The following is a 27,794-nucleotide window of genomic DNA, read 5'->3' as shown; positions in this document are numbered from 1 at the left end:
AGACCCCCACTTAAACATTAAAAAACACATTTTTGATATTTAACACTACGTTAAATACTAAATTTAAAACCTATTGCTTAAAATGAATTGACCTTTTCCCACTGTTTTTAAATTAAGACTAAAACACAGCGAGTGGCGGGGCTTGGGGCTGACAACCCTGTGTGTGCTCCCGACTGATAACTCTCAACATAGCCGGGCTCCGCCTGACAACCCCAGTACAGGGGTTGGGGCTCCTAGATGCTCAGGGCTCACAGCCCCGCTCCTGGTTGGGGTCAGGACTCGCAACCCCACATGGCAGTCGGACTCGGGGATGCAGCCCCGCTCCTGGCCAGGGTTAGGGTCGGGGCTCACAGCCCGGCGCAGGGTTCGGAGTCGGGACTCACAGCCGTGCGCCCAGGTTGGGGCTCGTAGCCCCGCAGCTCCACACAGGGGTCGGGGTTCACAGCCATGCGTCGTGATCAGGGCTCACAGCCTGGCGCAGGGGTCGGGGCTCGCAACTTGCAGCTGCATGCTGGGGTCGGGGCTCGTGACCCCCCACATAACCGGGTCGCAAACCCCCGAGAGGTAACGACACCCAGTTTGAGAACCAATGATCTAATCTACCTGGATGTCAGTGAGGCATTTGATACAATTCCACATGGGAAATTATTAGTTCAATTGGAGAAGATGGTTTAATATGAGAATTGAAAAGTGGATAAGGAACTGGTGGAAAGGATCTGCAGAAAAGGACCTGGGGGTTACAGTGGACGAGAAGCTGGATATGAGTCAGCAGTGTGCCCTTGTTGCCAAAAAGGCTAACAGCATATTGGGCTGCATTCGTAGGAGCATTGCCAGCAGATCGAAGGAATTGATTATTCCCCTGTATTCAGCACTGGTTAGGCCACATCTGGAATATTACGTCCAGTTTTGGGCCCCCCACTACAGAAAGGATGTGGACAAATTGGAGAGAGTCCAGCGAAGGGCAATGAAAATGATTAGGGAGCTGGGGCACATGACTTATGGAGAGAGACTGAGGGAACTGTGGGTATTTAGTCTGCAGAAGAGAAGAGTGAGGGGGGATTTGATAGCAGCCTTCAACTACCTGAGTTGGGGTTCCAAAGAGGATGGAGCTCGGCTGTTCTCAGTGGTGGCAGATGACAGAACAAGAAGCAATGGTCTCAAGTTGCAGTGAGGGAGGTCTAGGTTGGATATTAGGAAACACTATTTCATTAGGAGGGTGGTGAAGCACTGGAATGGGTTACATAGGGAAGTGGTGGAATCTCCACCCTTATTGGTTTTTAGGGCCTAGCTTGACAAAGCCCTGGCTGAGATGATTTAGTTGGTGTTGGTCCTGCTTTGAGCAGGGGGTTGGACTAGATGACCTCCTAGGGTCTCTTCCAACCCTAATCTGCTATGATTCTATGAAAGGGGAGACTGCAACAGGTCATAATGAAAGGTGAACTCTCAGGCTAAAGGAAGTTTACTGGCGAGTTCCTCAGGGATCAGTCTCAGGATCAATCTCATTTAACATTTTTATTACTGACCTTGGCACAAAAAGTGGGAGAGTGCTAATAAAATTTGCAGATGACAGAAAGCTGGGAGGTATTGCCAATACCAAGAAGGACCAGAATATCACACAAGAAGAGCTGGATGACCTTGTAGGGTGACCAGATGTCCTGATTTTATAGGGACAGTCCCGATTTTGGGATCTTTCTCTTACACAGGCTCCTATTACCCCTCACCCCCTGTCCCGATTTTTCACCCTTGCTATCTGGTCACCCTATGACCTTGTAAACTGGCGTAATAGAAATGGGATGAAATTGAGTAGTGCAAAGTGCAAGGTCATGTGTTTAGGGACTAACAACAAGAATTTTAGCTATAAGCTGGGGACATATCGGTTGGAAGTGACAGAGGAGGAGAAAGACCTGGGGGTGTATTGGCTGATCACTGGATGACTATGAGCTCTCAATATGATGCGGCTGTGAAAAAGCTAATGCAGTCCTAGGATGCATCAGGCGAGGTATTTCCAGTAGCGACAGGGACATGTTGGTACCATTATACAAGGCACTGGTGAGACCTCACCTGGAACACTGCGAGCAGTTCTGGTCTCCCATGTTTAACAAAGATGAATTCAAACGGGAACAGGTGCACAGAAGGGTGAGTAGGATGATCCAAGGAATGGAAAACCGACCTTGTGAGAGGAGACTCAAAGAGCTTGGCTTGTGCAGCCTAACCACACAAAGGCTGAAGGGAGATCTGATTGCGCTCTAGGAATACATCAGAGGGATAAATACTGGGGAGGGGGAGGAGTTATTTAAATTAAGGGCCAATGTGGACCCAAGAACAAATGCATATAAACTGCCCATCAATGAGTTTAGGCTTGAATTAGATGAAGGTTTCTAACCATCAGAGGAGGGAAATTTTGGAGCAGCCGCCCACGGGGAGCCGTGGGGGCAAAAAACCTAATTGGCTTCAAGACTGAGCTTGAGACGTTGCTGGAGGAGGTGGGATGAGAAGTTTGCCTAAGATAACATGGAGCCGATCGGTGGGGTAACCATATTTCCAGAAGTAAAAATGGGATGTCCAGAGCTTAAAAAGGGGACTGTCCTGGCCAAAACGGGACAGATGGTCACCCCACTGATCTGCGACTGCTACCAGCAAATATCTCCAACGGCCAGAGGTGGGACACTAGATGGGGGGGGTTGGGGCTTTGACTTAGTACAGAGAATTCTTTCCCAGGGGTCTGGCCGCTGGGTCTTGCCCATGTGCTCAGAGTCTAACTTGCCAGATTTGAGGTTGGGAAGGAATTTCCCCCGAAGTCAGACTGGCAGGGACCCTGGTGGGGGGTCTGCAGCAGGGGGCCCAGGTCACTTGTGGCCTGCAACGTGCAAATGGTCCCTTCTGGCCTTACAATCTGTGACCCCATTTAGCCTGTGTGTGCTGAGCTCAGCCAGAAGGGGGTGCTAGTCATGCTGCTCTTTGTCCCATGGAGCCTCCCTCAAGATGCCAGGCCCAGAGCCCACCAACCCCCCTTTCTAATCTGTCCCTGCCAACCCAGACTCCCTTCCCCCCAGACCTGCCCCCGGCCCTGGGGGTCTGCCCAGGCTCTCCCTGCTAGAGATCATCCTCAGGGGGCAGATCTGCTGGCACTAGGGCACCTCCCCCTGGGGGAGCATTACCAAGGGAACACCCAGTGCCAGAGAACCTGGTTCTAGCTTCCACTCTGCCCCAGGGCCCTGATGTTGGCATCAGTGCTGGGAGGGGTGTATAACAATGGGGTGGGAACCAGGGGAGATTCTCAGCAGGACCAGGCAGTACCTCACTGTATTCCCCTCACCCCAGGTGGGACCTGCTGTCCGTGGCACCATCCCCCTCTCGTGGCACCGCAGGGCCATGTCTGCCCAGGTAGGAGAAGTGCGGGGTCAAGATGCTGGGGGAAACCAGGCTGGGCAGAAATCCCGGGTAGGGCACCAGGGTGTGAGGGCACAGGGTGGGTATGGGGGTGGGGGCAGTAGGTATAGAGGTACTGGGTTAGGTGGAGGCAACAGGGGGCAGAGTCATGGGAGAGGGGGTTAGGTGGACAGTGGAGTACAGTGTCCGAGTGGGGTGGGGGCTGGGGCGGGTCATTGTGGCTGGAGGGGCAGGGACACAGGGTGGGGAGGGGGCACAGAACATGATCACAGGGGCTGGGGGCAGGGCTGCAGAGTGGGGAGGGGACACAGGACAGGGTCACGGGCTGGGGGCAGGATCGCAGGGTGGGGAGGGGGCACAGGACAGGGTCACAGGGGCTGAGGGGCAGGATCGCAGGGGGCACAGGACGAGGTCTCAGGGGCTGAGGGGCAGGGTGGGGAGTGGACTGTGCTCTGTAGATAAATCTCTGATAATTTTCATATGACTTTACATTGTGCCTCTTCATATAACCTTGTGGTGGGTCTACCCACGTGTGACCTCTGTTTTCATGGAACTTTGTATCAAAGCCTCATTTAGAAACTTTGCATTGCCCTTGGTATAATATTATAGCCCTTCAGGATAGAATAAGATAGAAGAAAAAATTCTTTTTGCTAGCAGTAGAACAAGAGCTCTCCCCCCCACCACTCTTAATCAATTGCCCTGTTGAATGAATGAGGTGTGGATGAGCAAGGCATGGAAAGCAGCACCTCCAGACAGCCTCAACTGTTGGAGAGGGGCTGGGAGCCAGAGCCAAGAACAATAAAACGTGTCAAGTGGGCTCATTAAAGACAAGCAGACATACTGACGGCCTCGGGGGTTAGAAGCGAGCACCTTCTTTTGGAAACACCCTCTTTGCAGCATTGGGACAACACTCAAAAGAAAGCAGCACAAAGGACCAATGGACACAGACACAGAGTTTGAATCTGGTATAGATTTGCATAAGAGGAAAGCTGCTATAAAAGTGAGGTGTCTTGCAGAGGACCCCGGGTCTCGTCTTGTCAACATGGGAGCATCGATCCGGATCGGCAGAAGCCCGGCTCCACCCCCTCCCCCATCTAACTCACCTGGCCAGTGAAGTTAAGGGGAGCAACTAATTGGTAACAACAAGACGGAGTGGATTTGTGTGTGTGTGTGAGTGTAAGTGTAATATATTATATGCATATAATACAGTGTTAATGAATACATGTATTACTAATAAATGTGGCGTTCTGCCTTATTCCCCCTGAAAAGATCCTGTGCAGTACTTTAAGTACAACAGCTCCCCAGCCCCGATGCCCAGGAGCCCCACCCCCAACCTTGCTCCCCTGACCCCACTGTTCTCTGTGTCCCTCCCCAGCAGCTGAAGAGGAGCAGGCCAGGGGGGCTGCGGCGCCCTCGTGGGCAACTCCTGTGCTCGCTCCGTGTCCTCGCCTTGCCAGGCCGGCGCTACCAGAGCCTGCCCACCACCTTCCTGGACGACCAGGATGCCAGCGCCCAGTATGCCAAAGCCAGCGCCATCCGGGCGCCTCCCCAGGTGTGTGACCCCCTCCAGACTCCCTCAAGGTGTGACCCCGCCCTGGGCCCCTCCCATGTTGTGAGTCTGCTCAGAGCTGTCCCGGGTGTGTGCCCCCCCAGGGCTCCTGGGCACCATGCTGGGGCAGCCGTCCCTCTGCCCCACAAAGCTCTCTGCCTCCTTCCCACTCCCACCCCCCATATGGGGATTTCCCTTGGAGACAGCCAGCATCCCCCAGCTCCTGGCCTGTTCTCGGAGGCCAGGATTCCCAGGAGCCCCCCACCCCTGACGTGCTGTGAAATAGTGCCAGGGCCCCCACTCTGAGCTGGGTTAATCTCCTGACATCCCAGGGCCTCAGGGGGACTCATTTCCAGCTGCTACCCCGGCTGCCAGCTAACCCCACAGCCAGAACAAACCAGGTGGGTCCCAATTCCCAGCCAGGGTGGTGGAGGAAGGAGAAACACCCACACATTCCTGACTCCCACCCACCCTCGCTGTCCTCCAACACCTAGAAGAGTCGCTCCTGTGACCTTCACCCCCCCACCACAATGCCCCCCATTCTCCCCCACAATGCCACCCCCATCCAGCCCCCCGCAATGCCAGTCTGCAGCCCTTCCCCCTTTCACACACTCGGGACCAAAGGCTCTGGAATCAGTGATTTGTCTGAAGAAGCAAAGCTGGGAATAGAACTCAGGAGTCCTGACACCCAGCCCCCCCCCCCCCCCACTCCCCTTCCAGAGCTGGGGCTAGAATCCAGGAGTCCTGGCTTCCAGGCCCACCCGCACGAGACCCCACTCCCCTTTTCACAGGACAATGTCACTCTGCCATGGTTGGGGTGGCATGGAGCATGCATGGGCAGGGGTGGAGGTCCAGCTGTGTTCTCAGTGGTGCTGTTTGTAGCCTCAGGCTGGCCTTTGGGGGATACCAGCCATCAGCCCCTGCCCCTTCAGACGGGGAGTAGGGCAGTGTTTTGGTTCTGACGCTGCTGGCTGCTGTCCTGCCCTGTCATGGGCTACTCCTCTCCTCTTCCCTCCTCCCCTGTTGCTCCCCTGGCCCCCCAGGGCAGCAGCCCCCACAGCCTCTCTCCCCAGGCATGGCCAGTTCTCCCCAGCTGGGGGGAGGCAGGGGCAGGCTGGGGCTGCCATGATGTGTAGGGGGTGCCCTGAGTGCCACGGGAGGAGAGAGTCTTCCCCGCTCGTCCGGAGCCGGGCCAGGGGCTGGGAGCAGCTGGCTCCGAGCAGGGGGGGGGCCTGGTGCCACCGCGGTCCCCTCGGCTCTCGGACCCGGTACTGGAACCGAGCGGGGAACCCAGGGCTAGTTCTCAGCAGGGGTCCAATGGTGCCTCACTCTCCCAAGAAGCCACTGCGGTGTCCGGTCAAAGAGGTGGGTCTGGCGCTGGGGCAGAGCCGGGGTGCTGGTTCTGAGTGTGGGGCCTGACACCGGCATGGGGGAGGGGCGCTGGTTCTGACTGGAGAGGCTAGTCTTCTTCTGGAAGGGCTGGGGCTGGTTGTGGGGCTGGGTCAGAGTGTGGGACTGGTTCTGATTCTGGGGCCTGGGCTGGGTCAGAGTCTGGGGCTGGTTGTGGGGCCTGGGCTGAGTCAGAGTGTGGGGCTGGGGTCTGTACTGGGTCAGGGTGTGGGGCTGGTTTTGGGGCTGGGTCAGAGTGTGGAGCTGGTTCTGGGGCCTGGGCTGGGTCAGAGTGTGGGGCTGGTGTCTGCGCTGGGTCAAGGTGTGGGGCTGGTTTTGGGGCTGGGTCAGAGTGTGGGGCTGGTTCTGGGGCCTGGGCTGGGTCAGAGTGTGGGGCTGGGGTCTGTATTGGGTGAGGGTGTGGGGCTGGTTGTGGGGCTGGGTCAGAGCGTGGGGCTGGTTGTGGGGCTGGGTCAGAGTGTGGGACTGGTTCTGCGGCCTGGGCTGGGTCAGAGTGTGGGGTTGGTTGTGGGGCTGGGTCAGAGTGTGGGGCTGGTTGTGGGGCCTGGGCTGGGTCAGAGTGTGGGGCTGGGGTCTGCACTGGGTCAGGGTGTGGAGCTGGTTCTGGGGCTGGGTCAGAGTGTGGGGCTGGTTCTGGGGCCTGAGTTGGGTCAGAGTGTGGGGCTGGTTGTGGGCTGGGTCAGAGTGGGAGGGATCTCGTGCTGGTTCTGCGCAAAGCGGGAGGCTGGTGCCAGTTCTGGACGTGGCGGGGGGTTTGGTGCCCCTCTGGTCTGGGGGCACCGACCCTGGCCAGCCACCCCAGCAGCTGGCTCACACGCGCGCACACACTGTCTCCCCCACCCCCGCGCGCACTCACGTATGCTAACGAAGCGCGCGGGTGGCTTTTTTGAGACAATTATCCGGGATAATCTTTATGCAGATTACAGGGATCTGATGGACGAGCAGATTGGATGCCTGTTTATTAAAATATGGATTTGGATCCGGGTGGGCAGAGCAAGACTGTGGGGGAGGGAAGGCCGGGGGGTGGCACCGGGCCGTCCGGGGGAGGGGAGCAGGAGCTCTCTATAAATCGCTAACGCCGACGGGCACCTGGGGCTGTTGTGGTGAGCACAGGCAGGGGCAGGGCACGGCACCGAGGAGGGCTCTCTGGACACTCACGTTGGGAGTGAGAAGTGGCTGTGGGTCGAGGAGCTGTCAGCACAGAGTTTGGGGCACTGGTTGGCAGCAGCGCCAGGCTCAGGATGACCACGGTAGAAGCCAAAGCCGAGGAGGAGGAGAAAAAGGAGACATCACCGGCCTCCAACCCATCCAGTGGGGTGAGTGAGGGACCATCCCTACTCCCCAGGGGGTGATGGCATGGACGCCAGCCTCCCTGGGGGGCTTTAGGAGGCACCCAAACCCCCCTCCCACTGTGGGGTTCTGGGCAGTCCAGCACCCTGTCCCTCTGGGAGGCTCCAGGGGGCTCGAGCACCCCCTTGGCCTGGGGGTCCAGGGACTAGATTGGTCAGCAGAGGGGGCTCCAAGGGTTCGGGTCTGAGCAGGCGGGCTCAGAGGAGTGCCAGGGGGGCGGTTGAGGTCCAGGAGAAGGAGCTGGCTGGAGATGAGGGGAAGGGGTTGGAAAGGAGGATTGTTGGGGAGCATTTGAGAGATTAACAAGGAGAAAATGTTTATAGTGTATGGGACATGTTGCCGCGCCATGCCCAGCTGTGCTGGCCCCATGCCCACCTCTGCCTGCGCTAGGCCCATCTGTGCTGTTACCTGCACACTCTAGGGCCCCCCACCTTTACCCTTCTCTGGGGCATTCCACTTGATACTGGCTGCCAACTAGACATCCAACCATTGATCACTACCTGTTGAGCCCGACGATCTAGCCAGCTTTCTATCCACCGTATAGTCCATTCATCCAAATACTTCTTTAACTTGCTGGCAAGAATATTGTGGGAGACCATATCAAAAACTTTGCTAAAGTCAAGGTATATCATGTCCACCGCTTTCCCCATATCCACAGAGCCAGTTATCTCATCATAGAAGGCTATTAGGTTGGTCAGGCATGACATGCCCTTGGTGAATCCATGTTGACTGTTCCTGATTATCTTCCTCTCTTCCAAATGCTTTCAAAATGGTATCCTTGAGGACTTGCTCCATGATTTTGCCAGGGACTGAAGTGAGGCTGATCGGTCTATAGTTTCCCAGATTCTCCTTCTTCCCTTTTTAAAGCTGGGCACTATATTTGCCTTTTTCCAATCATCCGGGACTTCCCCCAATCGCCATGAGTTTTCAAAGATAATGGCCAATGGCTCTGCAATCACATCAGCCAACTCCCTCAGCACCCTTGGATGGATTAGATCTGGACCCAGGGACTTGTGCATGTCCAGCTTTTCTAAATAGTCCTTAACCTGTTCTTTCACCACTGAGGGCTGCTCACCTCCTCTCCATACTATGCTGCCCAATGCCGCAGTTTGGGAGCTGACCTTGTCTGTGAAGACCGTGGCAAAAAAAGCATGGAGTACTTCAGATTTTTCCACATCATCTGTCACTAGGTTGCCTCCCCCATTCAGTAATGGTCCCACACTTTCCCTGACCTTCTTCTTGTTGCTAACATACCTGTAGAAACCCTTCTTTTTACCCTTCACATCCCTTGCTCGCTGAAACTCCAACTGTTCTTTGGCCTTCCTGATTACACCCCTGCATGCTCGAGCAATATTTTTATACTCCTCCCTAGTCATCTGTCTAAGCTTCCACTTCTTGAAAGCTTCCTGTTTGTGTTTAAGCTCACCGAAGATTTCACTGTTTAGCCAAGCTGGTCGCCTGCCATATTTGCTATTCTTTCTGCACATCGGGATGGTTTGTTCCTGTGCCCTCAAAAAGGCTTCTTTAAAATACAGCTTGGACTCCTTGCCCCCTGGTATTAGCTTCCCAGGGGATCCTGCACATTAGTTCCCTAAGGGAGTCAAAGTCTGTTTTTCTGAAGCCCAGGGTCTGTATTCTGCTGCTCTCCTTTCTTCCTTTTGTCAGGATCCTGAACTCAACCATCTCATGGTCACTGCTGCCCAGGTTGCCACCCACTTCTACTTCCCCTACCAATTCTTCCCTGTTTGTGAGCAGCTGGTCAAGAGGAGCACGGCCCCTAGTTGGTTCCTTCAGCACTTGCACCAGGAAATTGTCCCCAACACTCTTCAAAAACTTCCTGGAGTGTCTTGTTATGAGCTGGTCTGTTACGATCGGCACATTGGCCTTGTTGGGCATCTCAGCCCATCCAGGACATCTGACCTGCCCTCCTGTCAGGTCCGGGTAGGGGCTGCAGCTGGTGCTGCCCATGGCTGTGGGCACTGGTGCCTGGTAGGTTATAATACAGGGGTCACTGGGGATGGAGCACAACTGGGGAGTCCCCAGGAGCTGTTGATCTGAGCCCTCCGCCCAGGGCAATTTGCATACAGGCCCCACCACCTCACAGGGCTGAAAGCGCAAGGGTGAGGACGGTGTAGGGCACTGACCCTGTGGGGCAAAAGGCCCGAGGCCAGGGGTCCATGGGGCTGACAGGGCAGCCCAAGGACTCAGGGCAGGCCCTAGGGGGCAGCAGGGTCTAATAGTCAGCGTACAGGCCTAACTGCCAAGGATTCCTGGAGCTATGGCACTCGACTCCTATCTGGGGCCAAGCCATCCCAACATGAGGGAAAGGATGATGCAGAGCAGAGGGTTGCACTGTGGTTCTGGTCCCCAGCCTGTGCTCAGGGCAGCGCCATGTGTATTGGTTAGTAGCAGGCATTGCACACGGTGGGACCGGGGGGAGTGATTGTGGGGCAGGATCTTGCTCCCAGGCTGCCCAATTCCCCCATTTCTTTCCTTACCACCTCTCGATTGACCTGCCCTGACACTCTGCGCTCTCTGTCTCCAGTCTGTGTCTGTGCCCGTGGATCCCTCGGTGTCACGCAATCACTGTGTGAGTGCTCCAGCATCAGAGCTCGGGGGAGTCGAGCACTACGGCTGATGGGGGGGTGGGGGAGTGAGTGGCCGGGAGACGTGTAGCTGCTGGCATGGCTCCGTGCCAACTCCTCAGGGTACGCTGCCCAGCTCTCAGCTCCCCAGGGGCGCAGATCAGCCATGAGGTGTGGCAGGAGGCAAATCCCTAGTGATCAAAGAGTGGAGCGCTCACAGCCACCTGGCAGCTGTCAAAGTTAGAATCAGGACTCACAATTTTGTCAAGACCACTCTGTTTATTAGAAGAACAGGAGGACTTGTGGCACCTTAGAGACTAACAAATTTATTAGAGCATAAGCTCTCTAAGGTGCCACAAGTCCTCCTGTTCTTCTTTTTGCGGATACAGACTAACACGGCTGCTACTCTGAAACCTCTGTTTATTAGCACAGCGCTCTGCTAATACAATCAGATAGTGTGAGCCACCATGCAAGATTCAAACAGTCTTATTTATACAGATAAAAAGGTGCAAACTAAACAAAAGGACAGAGAGAGCAAAACTGTAAAATATGCATGGAGCACAATATGCATATCCTGCTTCCTTGTTAACTCTTATCAATCTAAGACTAATGCTTCACCAATTGCCCTTAAGTGGCAAGTTAAGCAGTTAATGTCTGCTTTCCTGCACACCTGGCTTGCAGCATTTCTAATTTCTACTTAAAGGTACATACAGCATTCTTTAATTTCTTCTATTTCTTTAGTATAATTCATTTCACTTTCACACAGCCAACCGCTGAGTTTCACTCCAGGCGAGGCTCCCGGCTCTAGCCCTACTGGGATACTCCTCCATGGTGGGGAGTGAGGCTGCCCGCCTGTGGCAGGGACGTGGGAGCACGTCACCCCAAGGACATTATCAGACACCAGGCAAGCTGGCACTTCTCAGCCTGCTGCCAAGGTTGCCGGGGCCTGGATCACATGGGGATCTCCCCCACTACAGGGAGATCTGTCCATCTGGCCGCCCCGGCCTGGGCTCCCTGGCCCTGTGAGCTCCTGCAGTGAGCCCATGGGACTGGCATTCCCCTGGCAACACCATCAAGTGTAATGCAGATAGGGCGGGAAGTCGGCTGGAATCAGCTGTGACCCCCCAGTGCCCGGGTTCAGCCCTCCTGGCAGGGGCTGGATAGGTGGTGAGGGGGGAGCTGTGTTGGCACGTCCCATAGGGGATCTGAATTCAGGAGCCCTTTGTCTGAGTCACTTCAATCTGCAGAGAAATCAGCCTGCTCTGACCTGCCCTGTGTGAGACAAATATCTCAGGCCAGGCCCCCGCTGATGTGAACCGGCCTCGCTCCATTGGAGTCAGTGAGGTCAGATCCCCAGCTGGTGTAAGTCGGTTTCACTCCGTTGAGTTCTGTGCGGGAGATTGACACAGATGGAGTGATGCCGATTTACATCAGTTGTGGATTTTGGTCCCATTGTCTTTAGAGGGAGTCGAGGCTCAGGTGTCTGGTGCAAACATCACTGCATAACACAAGGCAGGGCTTCCCGTGCTCAGTCTCTAACGCCTTTCTCACTCCGATACGGAGCCATAATCCCTCAATTCCCTGGCCTGTGCGGTGCAGCACCTCCCAAGCCCCAGGGCTGATCCCTCCCGGTGGCTCTGTCCCCTCAGTTCGTCCCCCCGCGTCCTGGCTGGGGACAGGACCTTGCTGCCTGTGCCACCTGATGGCTGCTCCCCACCGGTCAGGGCCGGCTTTAGCAGGTGGGGGCCCCATGCTGGGACGCGAATTGTCTCGCGCCCCCCAACTCCACCCCGCCCCCGCCCTGACTCCGCCCCCTCCCTGCCCCCATTGGATCCCTCCCCAAATCCCCGCCCTGGCCCCACCCCCAGCCCCGCCCCTTCACTGCCCCATTGGATCCCTCCCCAAATCCCCGCCCTGGCCCCGCGTCTTCCCCAAGCACGCCGCATTCCTCCTCCTCACCCCTTCCTCCCAGGCTTGCACTGATCAGCTGTATGGTGGCGCAAGTGCTGGAGGGAGGGGGGAGAAGCAGGATGTGGCTTTTTTTCCGCCCCCCCGCTCCGCAGGCAGCCCCGGACGTTGCGGGGCCCTCTTAGGCGCAGGGCCCCATTTCGGGGAATCGGCCGAATCGGCTTAAAGCCGGCCCTGCCATCAGTCACTCCCCTCTGGTCCACAGGCCCTGGGTCCCTTCATGCCTCGCCTGGGACTTGAATACCTGGTGCCTGAGCATGGTCTTGGGGGCTGGGCCTTCTGGGGAGCCCCAGCCTGACCTTGAGGTGACCAGACAGCAAGTGTGAAAAATTGGGATGGGGGTGAGGGTAATAAGAGCCTATATAAGAAAAAGCCCCAAACATCGGGACTGTCCTTATAAAATCGGGACATCTGGTCACCCTCAGGACATCTGGCAACTCCTCTTTCCCGCCCCCACCTCCCTCCCCTTTGCCTCTGAGCTGCTGGTCTGTGGGGGCAGAGACACCATCTATCACTGCCCAGCCCCCTCCTCTCCCACATCTCGGGTCCCTGGAAGGCTCGGAGGTCAGAGGATGGGGAATTTCCCCAGATTTGGGGTGCTTCCCTGAAAGGCCAGAGCCTTGGTGTCCCAGTGGGCCTGGGGCTCCCCCCATGGGACTGGGGCTCTCTTCCGAGATTTCCAGGAGCTCCCGTTTCTGACTAGACCCCGGGCAGAGACTGTAGTGCTGTTTGCCCCCATCCGTCCCTCACCCCCAAACTCCCTGAAGGCAGAAAGAGCTGGTCCACAGCGAACCCCTCGCCCAACCCCAATAGACTGGGGGGGGGGTTGGGGCAGAGATGACCCCTCCTGACCTCTGTCCCTTCCCTGCTGGCAACCCGTTCCTGGCCCGTTCCGTTCCTGAGGCCCAGCAAGCAAGGCCAGGAAAATCTCACACTGGTGTGGTGCAGGGGTCAGACCATCTAATGCCACGACACAGACACCTGGTGCGGCCGGGTGACCCTCCAGCCGCTGCACAGCCCCACTCCCCAGCGCAGCCCGGGGCGGGTGCTACACACTCGCTCTAGAGAAGGGTGGTGGGTGTCACTGGCTCATGCGCCAACCCCCCCGGGGCGCTGGAGACTTCCCAGGGTACTTTGCACCAAGATGGGGGTGGGAGGTTGTGGCGGAAGCAGCAGCGGTGACAGGGTGAGGCGGGCACCAGGACAGCCTCACTGCAGGCATGGCTTGTAACAGAATGCTGACTTTGGCTGGGTGAAGTAGGAGGCGCCTGGGCCCCCGATCCTCAAAGGGACTTAGGTGCCTCATTCAAATCAAAGGGGTTTAGGTGCCTAATTGAAATCAGTGGGAGTTAGGCGCCTAAGTCCCATTAAGGAGCTGGGCTTTTTGTGTTTTTAGAAATATGCAAATAGATCACTGGGCTGGAGATTTCCCACCAATTGCAAACTCTACCGTTGTGTGGTCGGCCAGTGTCCATCTGGGAATCTGGGATAGAGCAGTTTGGTGCAGGGGATATAGCAGTTTACTGGGACTCAGTGATTTGGCCAGTGGCCTCCTCAGTAACCCTGGCCCAGACACGCCACTGCTCTGTGCCCAGGGGCGGCTCTAGGCACCAGCAAAGCAATCACGTGCTTGGGGCAGCCCATTTGCAGGGGCGGCAGGGATCCAGCATGGGAGCTGAGAACCAACAGGGGGCCCTGGGAGCTGTAGTTCCTTGGTTAGCTCCCTGCCTATAGAGCCAGCCCTGGAGCAGGGAAAGAACTACATTTCCCAGCATTCCCTTGGCCACTACCAACAGGAAAGAGGGAGAGGGCATGAGGTAGCTGAGACCTCATGCTGCAGCCTGCTATGAATGGAGAGCTGCACTGTGACTAGGGATACCATATTTTAACATTAAAAAATAGGACACTCCACAGGGAGGGAGGGTAGCCCCACCTTGCCACCATCCACTCCCTCCGACTGCCCCCCACAGAAACCCCAACCCATCCAACCCCCCCCCCCCGCTTCCTGTCCCCTGATCACCCCCTCCCGGGACCCCTGCCCCTAACTGCCCCCCAGACTCCACCCCCTATCTAAGCGCCGCTGCTCCTTGTCCCCTGATTGCCCCCTCCTGGGACCCCTGCCCCTAACTGCCCCTTGGGATTCCACCCCCTATCTAAGCCTCCCTTCTCCTTGTCCCCAACTGACCCCTCCTGAAACCCCCCAACTTCCCCCCTAGGACTCCACCCCCTACCTGTCCCCTGACAAACCCCCGGGACTCCCATGCCTATCCAACTGCTGCCTGTCCCTTAACTGCCCCCCCAAACCCCTGACCCATCTATCTCCCCCTTCTCCCTGCCCCTGAGAGCCCCCCTGAACCTCCACCCCATTCAACCCCCCAGCCCTTTTACCGTGCCACTCAGACCCCCCCCCCCGCCAGCACCTGCCTTCCAGATTTGAACACCTCAAAATTCAGGAGTGCTCAAGCTCAGTTTGGGCAGCTGTTACTTCATTTCTCCCAAATCAAATATACTGATCCACTGTAACTTGCTGTAGAAAAAGTAGAATAAACTGAGCAAGAAATGCTTCCCAGTGGTTATTAGGACTGGAATTGCTATTTTCAACAGCCATTGCTTTGTTTGTTTGTTTGTTTGTTTGTTTGTTTAAAAGGAAGACAGTGATATTGCATTGGCAAATTCCCCATAGAAACAAAGAATGGAACAAAAGAATAATAAAGGCACCTCAACTTTTCCTCATTTATGTAGGAGAGTCTTATAATATGCATCCAGATATCCTCCAATCACACAAGCTGAAAATTGTTGCACTTTACTGCAGTTCTGTAACCATATGGGAACCAATCCTGTCTGTGTTCTGTGCACCTCCAAAATTCCTGCTGAATGACCCGCCCTGGGAGTGAGTTACCAGTGACTCAGGGCTGCGGCAGAAGGAGGGTGCAGGTGGGGGTGGGAGAGAGCCCAGAGCTGGGGCGGCAGGGGGTGTGGGTGGGGGGGAGAGCCCAGGGCTGGGGCAGCAGGGGAGTGCGGCGAGGAGCCCAGGGCTGGGACGGGGGGGCAGCCACAATTTTTTTTGCTTGGGGCAGCAAAAAACCTACAGCCGGCCCTGTCTGTGCCTCAGTTTCCCCATCTGTACAATAGGGATAATGCTGCTGCCCTCCTTTGTAAAGTGCATTAAGAGCTATGGCTGACAAGAGCTCAGTCATATTACTGTAGATCAGATCCATCAGCTCGGCTGCACAACCACCTCTCCCCTGCAGGCCAGCACAGTGGGATTATTTGCATTTGTAATATACAAAACCAGTTCAGCCCTTCTTAAATGGATTAAAAAATCCCTGATCAGTCTCAACAAGTAATTGCAAATGGGGCCTGGTGTTTCTAGTGGCAGGGCTGTGATCTCAGCCCCATGCTAGTCAATGTCTCTCTCCTGGCTAGTAACGTTTGCCTCTGACCCACAGACTGCGGCGCGGTCAGGTCAGTTATACCAAGCGCTCTGGGTCACTTGGTAAGCTGGGCTTGTGAACGACGAGCCTTTAATGCAGCCAAATGCAAGGTCATGCATCTAGGAGGAGAATGTAGGTCACAATTAAAGGCTAGGGAAGTGCTGACAGGGACTAGGGGGTCATGGTGGGAACCATGGCTAAGAGGGCTAATGCCGTCCTGCTGTGGCTAAGCAGAGGGATCTCAGTAGCAGCGGGGGTAGGGGGTTACCTCTGTCTATGGCACTGAGACCATCACTGGATACTGAGGGCAAGGCTGCTGCAGCTGCGCTGATGCACTGCTTTAACGAAGGCGCTGGACTGGAGAGAGAGCTCCCGCCGGCGTTGTTAATCCACCTCCCCGAGTGGCCGACATAGCGCTGGCTACACAGGGACTTAGCTCGGTGTCACGACGTCGCTCAGGGGGGTGGATTTTTACACCCCCGAGTGATGCAGCTATCCCGATACAGGTCTGCAGTGTAGACCGGGCCTGAAGGAGGGTGATGGATTGGCAAGGGCTCAGACTAGAGATTCAAGGCCTGGGAAGCCTGCCCTGGCATGGGGGACTAACAGAGCTCAGTCCATTCCATTTCTCCAAGAGACGGCTCGGAGGTGACCGGACCCGGGCTACACGCGACTCCAGGGAGAGGTGCTTTCCGGCAGCCGGGGCCCTTCAATCCAGCAGAAAAGGGCAGAACAGGATCTGATGGCTGGAAGCTAAAGCAAGACAAATTCAGCACTAACTGGCCATGGTGCCGGGAAACAACCAGGGGAGCAACTGGCCCAGGGATGTGGCGGCGTCTCCTTCCCCCGAAGGCTTCATGTCGAGACGGGGTGTCATTTGCAAAAATCGGCTCCAGCTCAAGTGGAAGCTCTGGGCAGGAGCGCCGCCAGCTTTTTTGCCGCCCTAGGCAGCAGAAGGTCCCACCCCCAAAATGCCGCCCCCAACAGAGGCGGCGGAAGGTCCCACCCCTGAAATGCTGCCCCCAACAGAGGCGGCGGAAGGTCCCACCCCCAAAATGCCGCCCCCAACAGAGGCGGCAGAAGGTCCCACCCGCGAAATGCTGCCCCCAACAGAGGCAGCGGAAAGTCCCGCCCCCGAAATGCTGTCCCCGACAAAGGCGGTGGAAGGTCCCACCCCCGAAATGCCACCGCCGACGACTGGGGCGGCTGAAGGTCCCGCCCCCGAAATGCTGCCCCCAACAGAGGCGGCAGAAGGTCCCGCCCCTGAAATGCTGCCCCCGACAGAGGCGGTGGAAGGTCCTGCCCCCGAAATACTGACGACGACTGGGGCGGCTGAAGATCCGGCCGCCGCGGTCGCTGCCCCCCAAATGTTAGAGCCCTAACGGTTTGCGCCGGCCCTGGGTATGGGCATGGTGCAGCGATCACTGGGCAAGGCTCTCTGGCCCGTGGGATGCAGAAGGAAAACAGGGAGACCAAAAAAAGCAAAACCTCGGCAAATGCTGCTTGGTCCTTTCCTCCATCAGCTGTCACCAGTTCACCTGGCTTTGTCCCGAGTCTCGGGATATTTGGTGTTTCTCTGAAGTCCCCAGCTCCAGGAGGCCCGTGAGTCCATCAAAGGCTCTGTTTTCATCCAAAAAATTATACAGGCCGTTTCTAGCCATCAGTGCTTGCAAATGGGCCTAAAAGCTCAAAACCTGGCAGGAAAGAAACCAGAACCCACCAGTGAGTCCTTTGAGAAACCTTGTAACTCCCAACAGTCCTAGATTCCAAGACCAGAAGGAACCATTGTGACCATCTAGTCTGCCCCCCGCCCCCATATAGCACAGGCCCTAGGACTCGCCTGCATTAATTAGTTAATAGAGCAGGTCTTGGGCGAATCTCACTCACACTATTAACAAATGGTGCCTTGTTTCATGTCTCAATTTGTCTCGCTTCATCTCCCAGCCGGTTCTGCGTGCCTGTGGCTGGCCAGGGCTGCGTCAGTCTCTAGCGATGGGTGAGGACAGCCAGACAACTAAAATCCCAGCATGGCAACGCACACCCACCTAACAACACCCCAACCAAACCCCGAGGGGTCTCCAGTTCCGTGGCTACATTGCCAAAGAGAATGATAGTGCTGGGAAATGCAGAGCACCAAACGCAAACGCATGTTTCTTCGGTGCATCTACACACCAATATTATGCGCAAGAACAGTAAGAAGCCAAAGCAGCAGATACTTTCGCAGAGGTTGAGGCCAGAAGGAATGATTAGATCAGCTACCCTGACCTCCTGAATAGAACGGGCCACCAGCCCGCCCTCTGTTGAGCCCAACCACTCCAGTTCAGCTAAAGCATTTCAGCCCTCAGGAGACTAAGCTGCTGTGTGCCACAGGCAGAGAACAGGAGAGACCAAGGTGCCACCAATGCCCCGCCAGGCCCCCTGCGACATGATGAGGCGTGCCCAGATGATACCTGCAGGGGAGCCACACCCCTTTGCCAGTCTGCCCTGGGGGAAGGATCTCAAACCTGGTGATTGGGGAGACCCCGAGCATGGGAGCAAGACCCAGGCAGGCAGCGGTGGGATGTCGAGTGGAAGGGAAAGTGCTGGGGGGCAGCGATGGAAAGGGCAGCAAATAACGCTGGGGCACTATGGGGGTGGGGAGCAGGGTGGGAGCCCCTCTGCCCAGCTGCAGCGTGACCCCCCCTTACGATATTGGATTCCAGGCTGGGCCCCTCATTACTGTAAAGCTTTGGGCAAAGTGGAGGCAGGTCAAAGGAGAGCTCAAGAGGGAGAGGCCCGTACCTGAGGGGGTTGTGCTGTGCGCCATGCCCTGGCACTGGGCCAATGGGCACTGGTGCTGCGTGCTGGGCGTGTGAGCACAGACCAGGCGTACCCAGGGGGTCAGGGCAAGGGGTGGGAGGGTTGGAAACACAAAGGAACTGGCACCTCGTTAGGGTGAAATTGGGCCTGCGATTCTCTCTTCTGGGCCCCCGCCTAATGGGGCAGGGTTCGGAGCCTGGGGGTCTGCACATGGGCTGGATGGGGGAGGGGATCTGAGGCAGGTTGTGAGCAGGCGGGGGTGGGATTGGGTGTTCGTGGTGGTCCCTCCCCCAAGGGCAGGCATGGACCTTCTCCCCCACCCTTGGGGCAGCGCTGGGCTGGCCAAGCCAATGGCAGCCCCTGTCCCCCGAGCACCAGTCATCACCCAAACATGACCTCCTGGGGGCCAGGCCCCCCAGCTCTGCTCCCTGTTCCAGCTATCCTGCCCAGAGACTCCAGACACCATAGAGAAAGGCACCGCTAGCTAGTGGTCAGAGCAGGGAGGGCTGGGAGCCAGGACTATTGGCCCCAGCCCACCTTGGCTAATGCTCTGCAGTTAGATCTGGGCTTTTCCTCCCCTTCTAGTGCCACACGGGTGCTGGGTGATTCCGGGTGCCAGTCAACAGCTGCCATCTTATTCCCTGCACCTACGGCCCCAGCCAGGGGAGGCTTGCAGGACACTGAACCAAAGCCAGGGCCAGCCCCGAAGGGCTGAGACCGACGCAGCCAACTCTGTGGTGAGGCACGTGGTATTTGGAGCTTCTCATGCTCCAGCTCCTGGAGTCAGGGGAACTGCAGGGTTGACAGGAGACTTGCAGCTTCTGGTTAAAAAGCAACGGCTGGTTCTAGCCCTTCTGGTTGGAGAGAGAAGCTGGAGGACAAGCCCCCTAAAGGTTAAGAGACACACCCCCACCCCCATTAGCTTTAGGCGCACATGCCTTGCAATAGTTTCAGCAGTATACTGAAGGTATCATAGCACCAGCTCCTCCTCCCCAGCAAGGTTTGAACTCACACCCTTCAACTCCACTGCACATGAGCAAAAGGAGCAACTCCATTAAGTTGGCAGCAGCAGTTGCAGGCTATTATACTGTCTATGGCATTTTACCCTCCCCCACGCCCCAGTCGGGGGTGCAAACTCACCCTGGGAAACTTCTCTAGCAGAGAGGCCGTGAATGGGCCTGCTCCTTAGCGGAGGGGCTCCATGGGGCTGGGCCGGCTGACGCTGGCTGGGAGGTGGCCCAGGCCCATGGAGGGATTGGGCTGGGGGGGGGGGGGGCTTTGTAGATGACTGGAGGGTTCCGTGCCCAAGGGGCAGCATGGGAGCGAGCAGCAGAGGGGCATGCAATGGAGATGGCCATTGGCAGAGCAAAGGCGGGGCTGACGAGACGCGATCAGAGCAGGGCTGAAGGGGCAGAGCCTGGGAGGGAAGGACGAGGAGAGTTGGGCACCAAACAGCTAGTGGAGATCATAACCCCCGCCTCGACCCGCACGACACAGGCTTGCATTGGGGCAGCGCAGCGGGGAGCCCTGGGGGGCGGGCGAACAAGGGGTTGAGCGCCACTCAGGATTGTTGGGGAGGGTGGGCGGGCACAGCTGGAGTGAGTGTGTTGCGACTGGCAGCACAAGGGGTGGCAGGGCTGGCTGTGGAGGGAGGAGGCGGGCCGAAGGCTGCAGCACCAGGGGGTGAGGCAGGTGGGTGGGCAGTGGGATGGGGGGGGAAACACGTTGGCAGCAACAGCCACACTAGCTGGCCTGGGAGAGGCAGGGAGGCCAAGATCCAAGCAGGCGGGATGAGGCTCCTCGCACCTCGCCGGGGCTGGCGGCTGCTCCCTGCCTTGCCCAATCCTGGGTGCCCGTTGCTGGCACCCCAGAGGTCCCTCAGCCAGCGCTACCCACTTGGAGCCGAGCTCTTCCCTTCATTTGGGGGCTGAACCCCCTTTACAGAACTCTCCTGCTCTGGCCTCGACACCCTGTTGGTGCCGGACACCATGGCGAGGGTCCCCTAGAAATCCCAGCATGGGGCAGGGCCCTGATCCCAGCAGGCAGGGACCCGGGCAAAGCCCCTTGAATAGCTCGTGGGCACAGCCGTAGTCGCCTGACTCCATGTGATCTGCTGGGCCCAAGCCACGGTTCGGTGCGAAGCCCTGTCCTGCATCACCAGCCGGGGGTGAGCACTGCCATAGGCAGAGGCTGGATTAGCAACCCACCGAGTGCCTGGAAATTAACTAAAATTAGCTAAAATGTTGGAGGTGGAGGGGCAGGAGGGGCTGTGCCCGGCTGGGGCCTTCGCTCTGTGCCCAGGGGGAGGGAACAGAACCTGCTTGCTTTGCCTTGGGAGACGGGGGAGGCAGAGGCAGCGCTCTGGGGTGGGATGGGGGACGCCCCACCTACAGCCACTGTCCAGGCTCTGAGAGGGGGTCTGGGAGGTTGTGATCCCCCAACACTGTGTGGGCTGGGGGCGTCTCCCAGTTCAGTTGTGACGCAGATTGCTCTGATGGCTTCAGTGGCTGTTGTTTGGAGGGGCCTTGGTCCAGGCAAGGGAGGGAGGGTGGAGGATGAGGCCCTGGTGGGAGACGGCCTGGGGAGGGTCTGAAGCCTTACAGGGGTTGTATCCTTGCTGAGGGAGGGGGAGCTGCTGCTGGGCTAGGTCCCTGCTAGAGTCCCTTGTGGGCCTGTGAGCACCCCTAGTGTTGGTGACGGTGCCTGAGCTCCGCAGAGGGGCTGAATGTTGGGGCCTGGGGCTCCAGGGGGTGCTGTACAGGAGACATTCTCAGGGGGCAGCCTGTGCCCAGGGCAGGGTCTCACAGCAGGAAGGCTCGGGGCAGTGTGTCACTGGGGGACATCTCTCCCCCACACCCATCTCACCCGCCCCCTCCTCTCCCCTCACAGTCGGCCTCCCCAGAGCAGGAAGGCTTCTTCAACCTGCTGACCCACGTGCAGGGCGGGCGCATGGACGAGCAGCGCTGCAACATCCAGATCGTGCATGGCAAGAGCGGTGCTGACCCGGAGAAGCGTGAGTCCTGGCGGGGAGCTGGGGCAGGGGGGGTTAGAGCCAGAGGTCACAGCTTCTGTCCCTATGCCTGCCCACTCGCCCAGCAGCAGACGTGGCTATGGGGGTGGGAATAGGTTCAGCAAGGACTGCTCATCTCTAGGGACTTGGCTACACTTGCAGGTTATACTGCAATAAAGCCTCCCAGAGCACTCTGCCTTACTCTCCATCCACACTGGCCAGGCACGGAGAGCGCTCGGACTCCCTGGCTGGAGCGCTCCTGGTACTCCACCTTGGCCAGAGGATTAATGTCTGATGCGTATTGGGTGAGACGCCCCAGCGTCAGTGTGGACGAGGAGTTGCATTACTGCGCTCTGATTGACCTCCAGAAAGGCCCATAATCCCCTTAAGTCAAGTGGCCACTCCTCTCATTGTTGTGAACTGGGCTGCAGGAATGCGGAAGTGCCTTTTCGAAGCTCAGTTTCTGACAGCCGGCTGCGTCTCTGCTTCTCTGATCCGTGAGTGAGAGAGAGGCGGAGGGGGAGGGGGGTCTCACCTTACAAGATAGTGTGCTGACACACACTTAGCACCCCACAATCCCACCCTCTCCCCCCACATACACACAACACACTCCCTGTCACACTCCCCCCCCCCACCCTCCGCATTTGAAAAGCATGTTGCAGCCACTTGAACCCTGGGATAGCTGCCCACAATGCACCGCTCCCAATGCCGCTGCAAATATGGCCACGTCAGTGCACTTGAAGCTGTCAATGTGGACAGACTGCGGCACTTTCCCTACTGTGCTCTCCGAAGGCTGGTTTAACCCAAAGTGCTCTACATCTGCAAATGTAGCTAAGCCCTAGGACAACATGGGTCCCTGAAGGGGGGGATGGCCTGTGGAACTCCCTGGTACAGGAAACTGAGGAATCCAGCACTGGGGCTTGAAAACTGGGAAGTTTACTCTGTAAGTGTAGGGGTGGGACTGCGGGCCTGGAGGGGCATAGTCAGAGTTGTGGTGGTGGCAGGCGGGAGGCAGTGTTGGAGGGCCCCATGGCCATGTCCTGAAGGGGAGGGAAATGGGCCTAGCATCATGGCCTCTTCTGGGAGCTGCCCAGCCTTTCCCTCACGCCTGCATCTGCCCCGCCCACAGAGGACAGCCCCAGCCCCCCGCCGGAGATGGACAGTTTCCTGGATATGCTGGCACACACGCAGAGCCGGCGGATGGACGACCAGCGCGTCAGCTTCAACTACCTCCCAGGCTTCCAGAACACCGACCGCAACGCCCCCAGCAAGCCGGCCTCTGGGCCCACCAAGGTGAGAGCAGGGCAGCTGTGCGGGGATAGGGGAGCTCTCTGCCTGCGTGTGCCCCGCGGCACCATGGGCAGGCACTGGGGCTGTGCACCTGACCAGCTAAGCCATGGGCAGGGCAGCATGGAGGGAGGGACTCAGGGCATTGCCTGGGTAAAGGGAGCAAAGCCATTGGGTGTGGCAGTGCCAGGAACGCCCCTAGGGCGACATATTGCACATGTAGTCCTGAGGGCATCCAGGAGGGGGCAGTGTTGGTGTTAGAGCGTCGTATGACAGGAGAGGACAGCGAGGGGAGTGCACAGCAGGGTGGGGGCAGCCCTGTGTGGGAGGCCCCGCAGAACTGAACTATGATTTCACCACTCATAGCTAAGGCCCTCCCATCCCCCCCGCCCCGCGCCCTGTGGGACTAGCCCCTGAGCCAGGCCACACAGGGTCAGGATGTACCAGGTCTGGCCCAGACGAGCGAGAGAACCAGGCTCCGCTGCCCGCCGGCGCTGGGAGCCCACCCAGGCTGAGGGAGCTAGAGGGGTGAGCGGAGCCAAAATCCCCCACGCTGAATGCCCGTCTCCTCTCCTGGCCCCATCCTGCCTGTGCAGTCCCCAGCCCCGGGGCTCCTCGCCCTGGTAGGGGGCTCTCCTCCACCCCGATTCAGCAACGCGGGGACTGAAAGGACCCGGCTCCCTGGGGGATGGGGCCTGATCCAAAGCCCCCCAGAGGGGAGCCAGTGCGCGGTGCCCATTGGCTCCACTGGGTGTCAGGCTCAGGGCCCCAGTGCCAGGGGAAAGTGGCTGGTGGCCACCACCACCCCATGCCAACTCGCTCCCCCTTCAGCCATGTCGGTGCCCCCCCCACATGTACTGCCTCGTGTCCCTTCCACCACCACCCCCAGCCCCGCGTCCACTCCCCGCCCCACCTTCACTCACCCTATCAGAACCCAACCCAGGCTACCTAGGCAGCCACTAGCAGACCACCAATGGCCAACTCTCAAAGCTGATTGGCTGATGTAGCACACAACAAGGGCTCCTGTCTGTCTGGGGCTTCTTCACTGGCAATCATCTAAATTCCCTTGGAGCGGCTACACCCCAGCCCCACCCATGGCCCATCAGGGCTGGTCCCCTCCCCAGCGACAGGCAACCTCTGCTCACCTAGCAGATACCGGCCCATAGCCTCCCCCTCCCCAAGGCCTCCATCTTCAACCAGGCCCATTTGGAGCAATTTTTTGACCAGAATTAAGTGGAGCTTTGCACCCTCTCTGCTGGAGCAGACCCCGCCCAAGGCGGTCTCTGCAGTATAATAGCCAGCTTGTTAACTGGCAGCTGTAGGGGTTGCTAGCCCCACTTTGCAGATGGGGAAACTGAGTCATGGAGAGCAGAAAGGTCTGGCTCAAAGTCAGAGTGATTCCATAAGAGCGCCAGGGATAGAACCCAGGAGTCCTGGCTCCCAGCTCCCCTGCTGCAACCCACTAGACCCCACTACCCACCCAGAGCTGAGGTTAGACTCCCGGAGTCCTGTCCCCTCACTTGACCTCTCTGTTTCAAGCATCCCCCAAGAGCTGCTGTGTGGTGTCCCAGCTGGTTCAGTCAGAAGGAGCAGGCAGCCCAGGGCTGGTCTCTGGCCAGGGGGGACAAGGAAGGTTGGTGCTGCCCAGCCACACCACGTAGAGGTAGCATGGGGGGAGGAGGGGGACAGGGCCCTTCCCCGTGATGACAGCCTGGCCTGGGGGAATGGGGCATTTCAGTCGGTGTCTGCTGCCCTCTGGTGGTGATTGGCTGCAATGACATGCCTCTGAGCAGCAGCAGGCCATCAAGATCCCTGGGGGGGACAGACATTCCCTTGCAGAACCAGGGATAGAACCCAGGAGTCCTAGCTCCCCGTTGTTTCCACTAGATCCCACGCCCCTCCCAGAGCTGGGGATAGAGCCCAGGAGTCCTGCCCCTCAGAGCTGGGGTCGGGGGATAGAACCCAGGAGTCCTGCCCCTAAGTACCACACACCTTCCACTCCTTAAACCCTCTGGGCCAGTCTCACTTGCCTGGTCAGAGCTGAGTGGAGAGCCCAGGCTACAGCCCAGGGGGAGTCCGGCAATCCAAACATGGCATCAGTGGGGCAGGGAACGCCCCCCCCCCCCCCCCCCGGCCAGCTGGCAATTCCCTTACCCACAGAGCGGAGCAGTATCTGTGGCCAGGATCCCCCCTGGGGTCCTCTGCCATCCCTCCCGGTCTCTGTCTTGTTGTGGCTTCTCTACCAGCCCTGTGTCTGGCTTGTGACTAATATCTGTGTCTGTGTCTCCACGTTCTCCCCCTTCCCCCCGCCGAGCATCACTTGTCCTCGCCTGCATGTGAATTAACACAACTAACTCTCTCTCTCTCGTTCTCTCTCATGTGCCTGGCTGGAGTTTCGTCTGAGTGTCTTGGGGGGGCCTCGCTGGCTGTGCCATGGGGGTGGGGGTTGCTGACTGTGCCATGTATCTACATGAGGCTTCTCCGGGATGCATGAGCTGGCACTGTGTCCAGGGCTTAGGCCATGAGGCCACCAGGAACTGGGGTCACTGGTGGGCAACATACAGAGTGGAAGTAGGGGCGCTAGCCATGCTCTCTGGCCCTGAGGCGGAGTGATGCTCACATACTCGGGGGGCTAAGAGCACCTCCTGGGGGCTGGGGAACGGTTTGGGGTGCAGGGAGGAGGGGCTGTAAGGGGAGCAGCCCAGTGAGACAGACCAAAGCAGGGAAGCTTCAGCGCCCCTCCCCCAGCAGGAGCAGCTCCAGTCCCTGTGGCAGCGGCTGGGGCAGGGATGGGAGCTGGCCTGGGGCTCCATCCACAGAGACTGAGGGGAGCTCTCGCCTAGCAGCTGAGGTGTCCCCAGCAACAGCGCTAGAGTGTCCAGGGCGCACCCGTTCCAGTCCCGGTGCCAGCAGGGGATGATGGACTGGGTCTGCCCCCAAGCACTGGACCCTGGGCAGCCTCGTGCTCTGCAGGGCAACAGAAGGTGGCACAGACATGAGTGTAGGTGGGAGTGCATCCAGTGGGGGGCAGCAGCGCACAGACCCAGGATGATGGGGGACAGGGAAGGAATGGGGGGAGTGCACACATCACAATATGTAGGACCAAAGCACCGAGGCCTTATTTACAGGAGTGGGCTCTATCCTGGGAAGCAGTGACTCTGGAAAAGATGGGGGGGGGTGGATCATTAGCTGAACATGAGCCCCCGGGGGATGCTGGGGCCTAAAGAGCTAATGGGCTGCATCAATGGGGAATCTCGAGTAGGAGCAGAGAGGTTGTTTCATCTCTGTCTTTGGCACTGGTACAACCCTGCTGGAATCCTGTGTCCAGCTCTGGTGCCCACCACTGACGGCTGTTGAGAGGGGGCAGAGAAGAAACAGCTGAATGGATTCAGAACCCCGTATAGCGATGGACTCAAGGAGCTTGATCCATTTAGCTTCCCAAAGAGGTTAAGGAGTGACTTCTTCACTGTCTAGAAGGCCTGGTCTACACTACACAGGTCATGTAAGGCAGCGTTCGTCAACCTCACTCTATCAGTGTCCACACTACAGACTTGTCCCAGCGCTGTAAGTGCCCTGCTCCGCCGACAGAACAACTCCACCTCCACGAGAGGCGCAGGGCTTATGTCGCAGGGCTTATGTTGGTGCAGACACTGCGCTATTTACATTGGCGGCTGGCTGTCTTGTCAATTTCACGGCTCCATGCTGCCATGAAATTGACAGGAAAGCCAGGCAGCTAGAGACAGGCTGCGCCCCACTCTTAGGGGGGCGGGAACCACTGGATCAGTTTCCCAGGATTTCCCAGCACTGGCCCTTTTAAAATCAAGATGAGAAGTTTTTCTAACAGATCTGCCCTGCTTCAAACAGGAATTCATGCTGGGAAGTGGCAGAACCTGTGTGATAATAGGGTCAGGCTACAGGATCACAGTGTCCCTTCTGGCCTTAGAAGCTATGAATTATACCTGGGGGGGCAGGGTGCCCTGTAAATGGGGGGGCAATATCACATGTGTGGGCACACTCCGGTGGGGGCACATAGCAGAGGGGGGATACACAGAGTGAGGGAAGGGGCCCAGTGCCGATCCAGCCCTTGCCTCCGGGAAGAAGCTTCATGCGCATGTGTGCAGGAGAGCTTGAGTGAGGCCGGGGGGGGCCTGACCAGGGTCCATCCTCGCTCCCCGCACCCAACGCCGTCTCTTCCTCTTTGCAGAAGTGAGCGCCCCCATGGCGGGGGGAGGAGCCGACATGCCTGATGGCCGCGCTAGCACCCGTGCCCTGCAGCACCTGCCCTGCCCACTCTGTACAACCCCAGTGCCCCAATAAAGGCCTGGCTGGTTTCCCGCTGGTCTGTGTCCATTTCGGGGTGCCCCAGGGACCAATCGTGCACTAAGGTGGGGGGGTGGGGGAGGAAGTAGGGGGCAGAGGGAGAGGAAGGGGACTCTCACCCGGGATGTGGGGAGGAGACAGACAGTGCTGGATGTGCCCCGCGATCCTGGACTGGCACAGATGTACAGGGATGGAACTGCAGGAGCCAGCGGGACAGCAGGGAGAGGGCACAAGGCAACCTGGGAAAGGACTGGGGGGCACACACATGGGGGGGGGGTATCAGTGCAGTGGGCTCTCACACACGTACATACATGTGAGATACACGCACAGGGGCACACACACACATAGGGGTATCAGTGCAGTGGGGTCTCACACATGTACACACACGTGAGGTATACGCACAGGGGCACACACACACGGGGGTATCAGTGCAGTGGGCTGTCACACAAGTACATACATGTGAGATACACGCACAGGGGCACACACACATAGGGGTAGCAGTGCAGTGGGGTCTCACACATGTACATACACGTGAGGTACACGCACAAGGGCACACACACACAGGGGGGTATCAGTGCAGTGGGCTCTCTCACACATGTACACACATGTGAGGTACACGCACAGGGGCACACACACACAGGGGTATCAGTGCAGTGGGCTCTCTCACACATGTACACACGTGAGGTATACGC

At 58.0% G+C, this 27,794-nt stretch overlaps 1 protein-coding gene across 1 annotated transcript; it reads left to right on the top strand.

Annotated features, from left to right (window-relative positions):
* Positions 1 to 229: 229 nt before the first annotated feature.
* Positions 230 to 27,106, top strand: PCP2 (Purkinje cell protein 2). The gene is made up of 6 exons (XM_065576324.1): positions 230 to 874; positions 3,322 to 3,384; positions 4,766 to 4,942; positions 21,375 to 21,498; positions 22,625 to 22,788; positions 26,987 to 27,106. The coding sequence occupies exons 1-6, from the start codon at positions 677 to 679 to the stop codon at positions 26,990 to 26,992; spliced, it is 732 nt and encodes a 243-aa protein (XP_065432396.1). The 5' UTR covers positions 230 to 676; the 3' UTR covers positions 26,993 to 27,106.
* Positions 27,107 to 27,794: the final 688 nt, after the last annotated feature.

The sequence above is a fragment of the Chrysemys picta genome, chromosome 22, assembly GCF_011386835.1.
Source record: "Chrysemys picta bellii isolate R12L10 chromosome 22, ASM1138683v2, whole genome shotgun sequence".
NCBI lineage: Eukaryota > Metazoa > Chordata > Testudines > Emydidae > Chrysemys > Chrysemys picta.
This window is presented reverse-complemented; position numbering and strand designations above follow the sequence as displayed.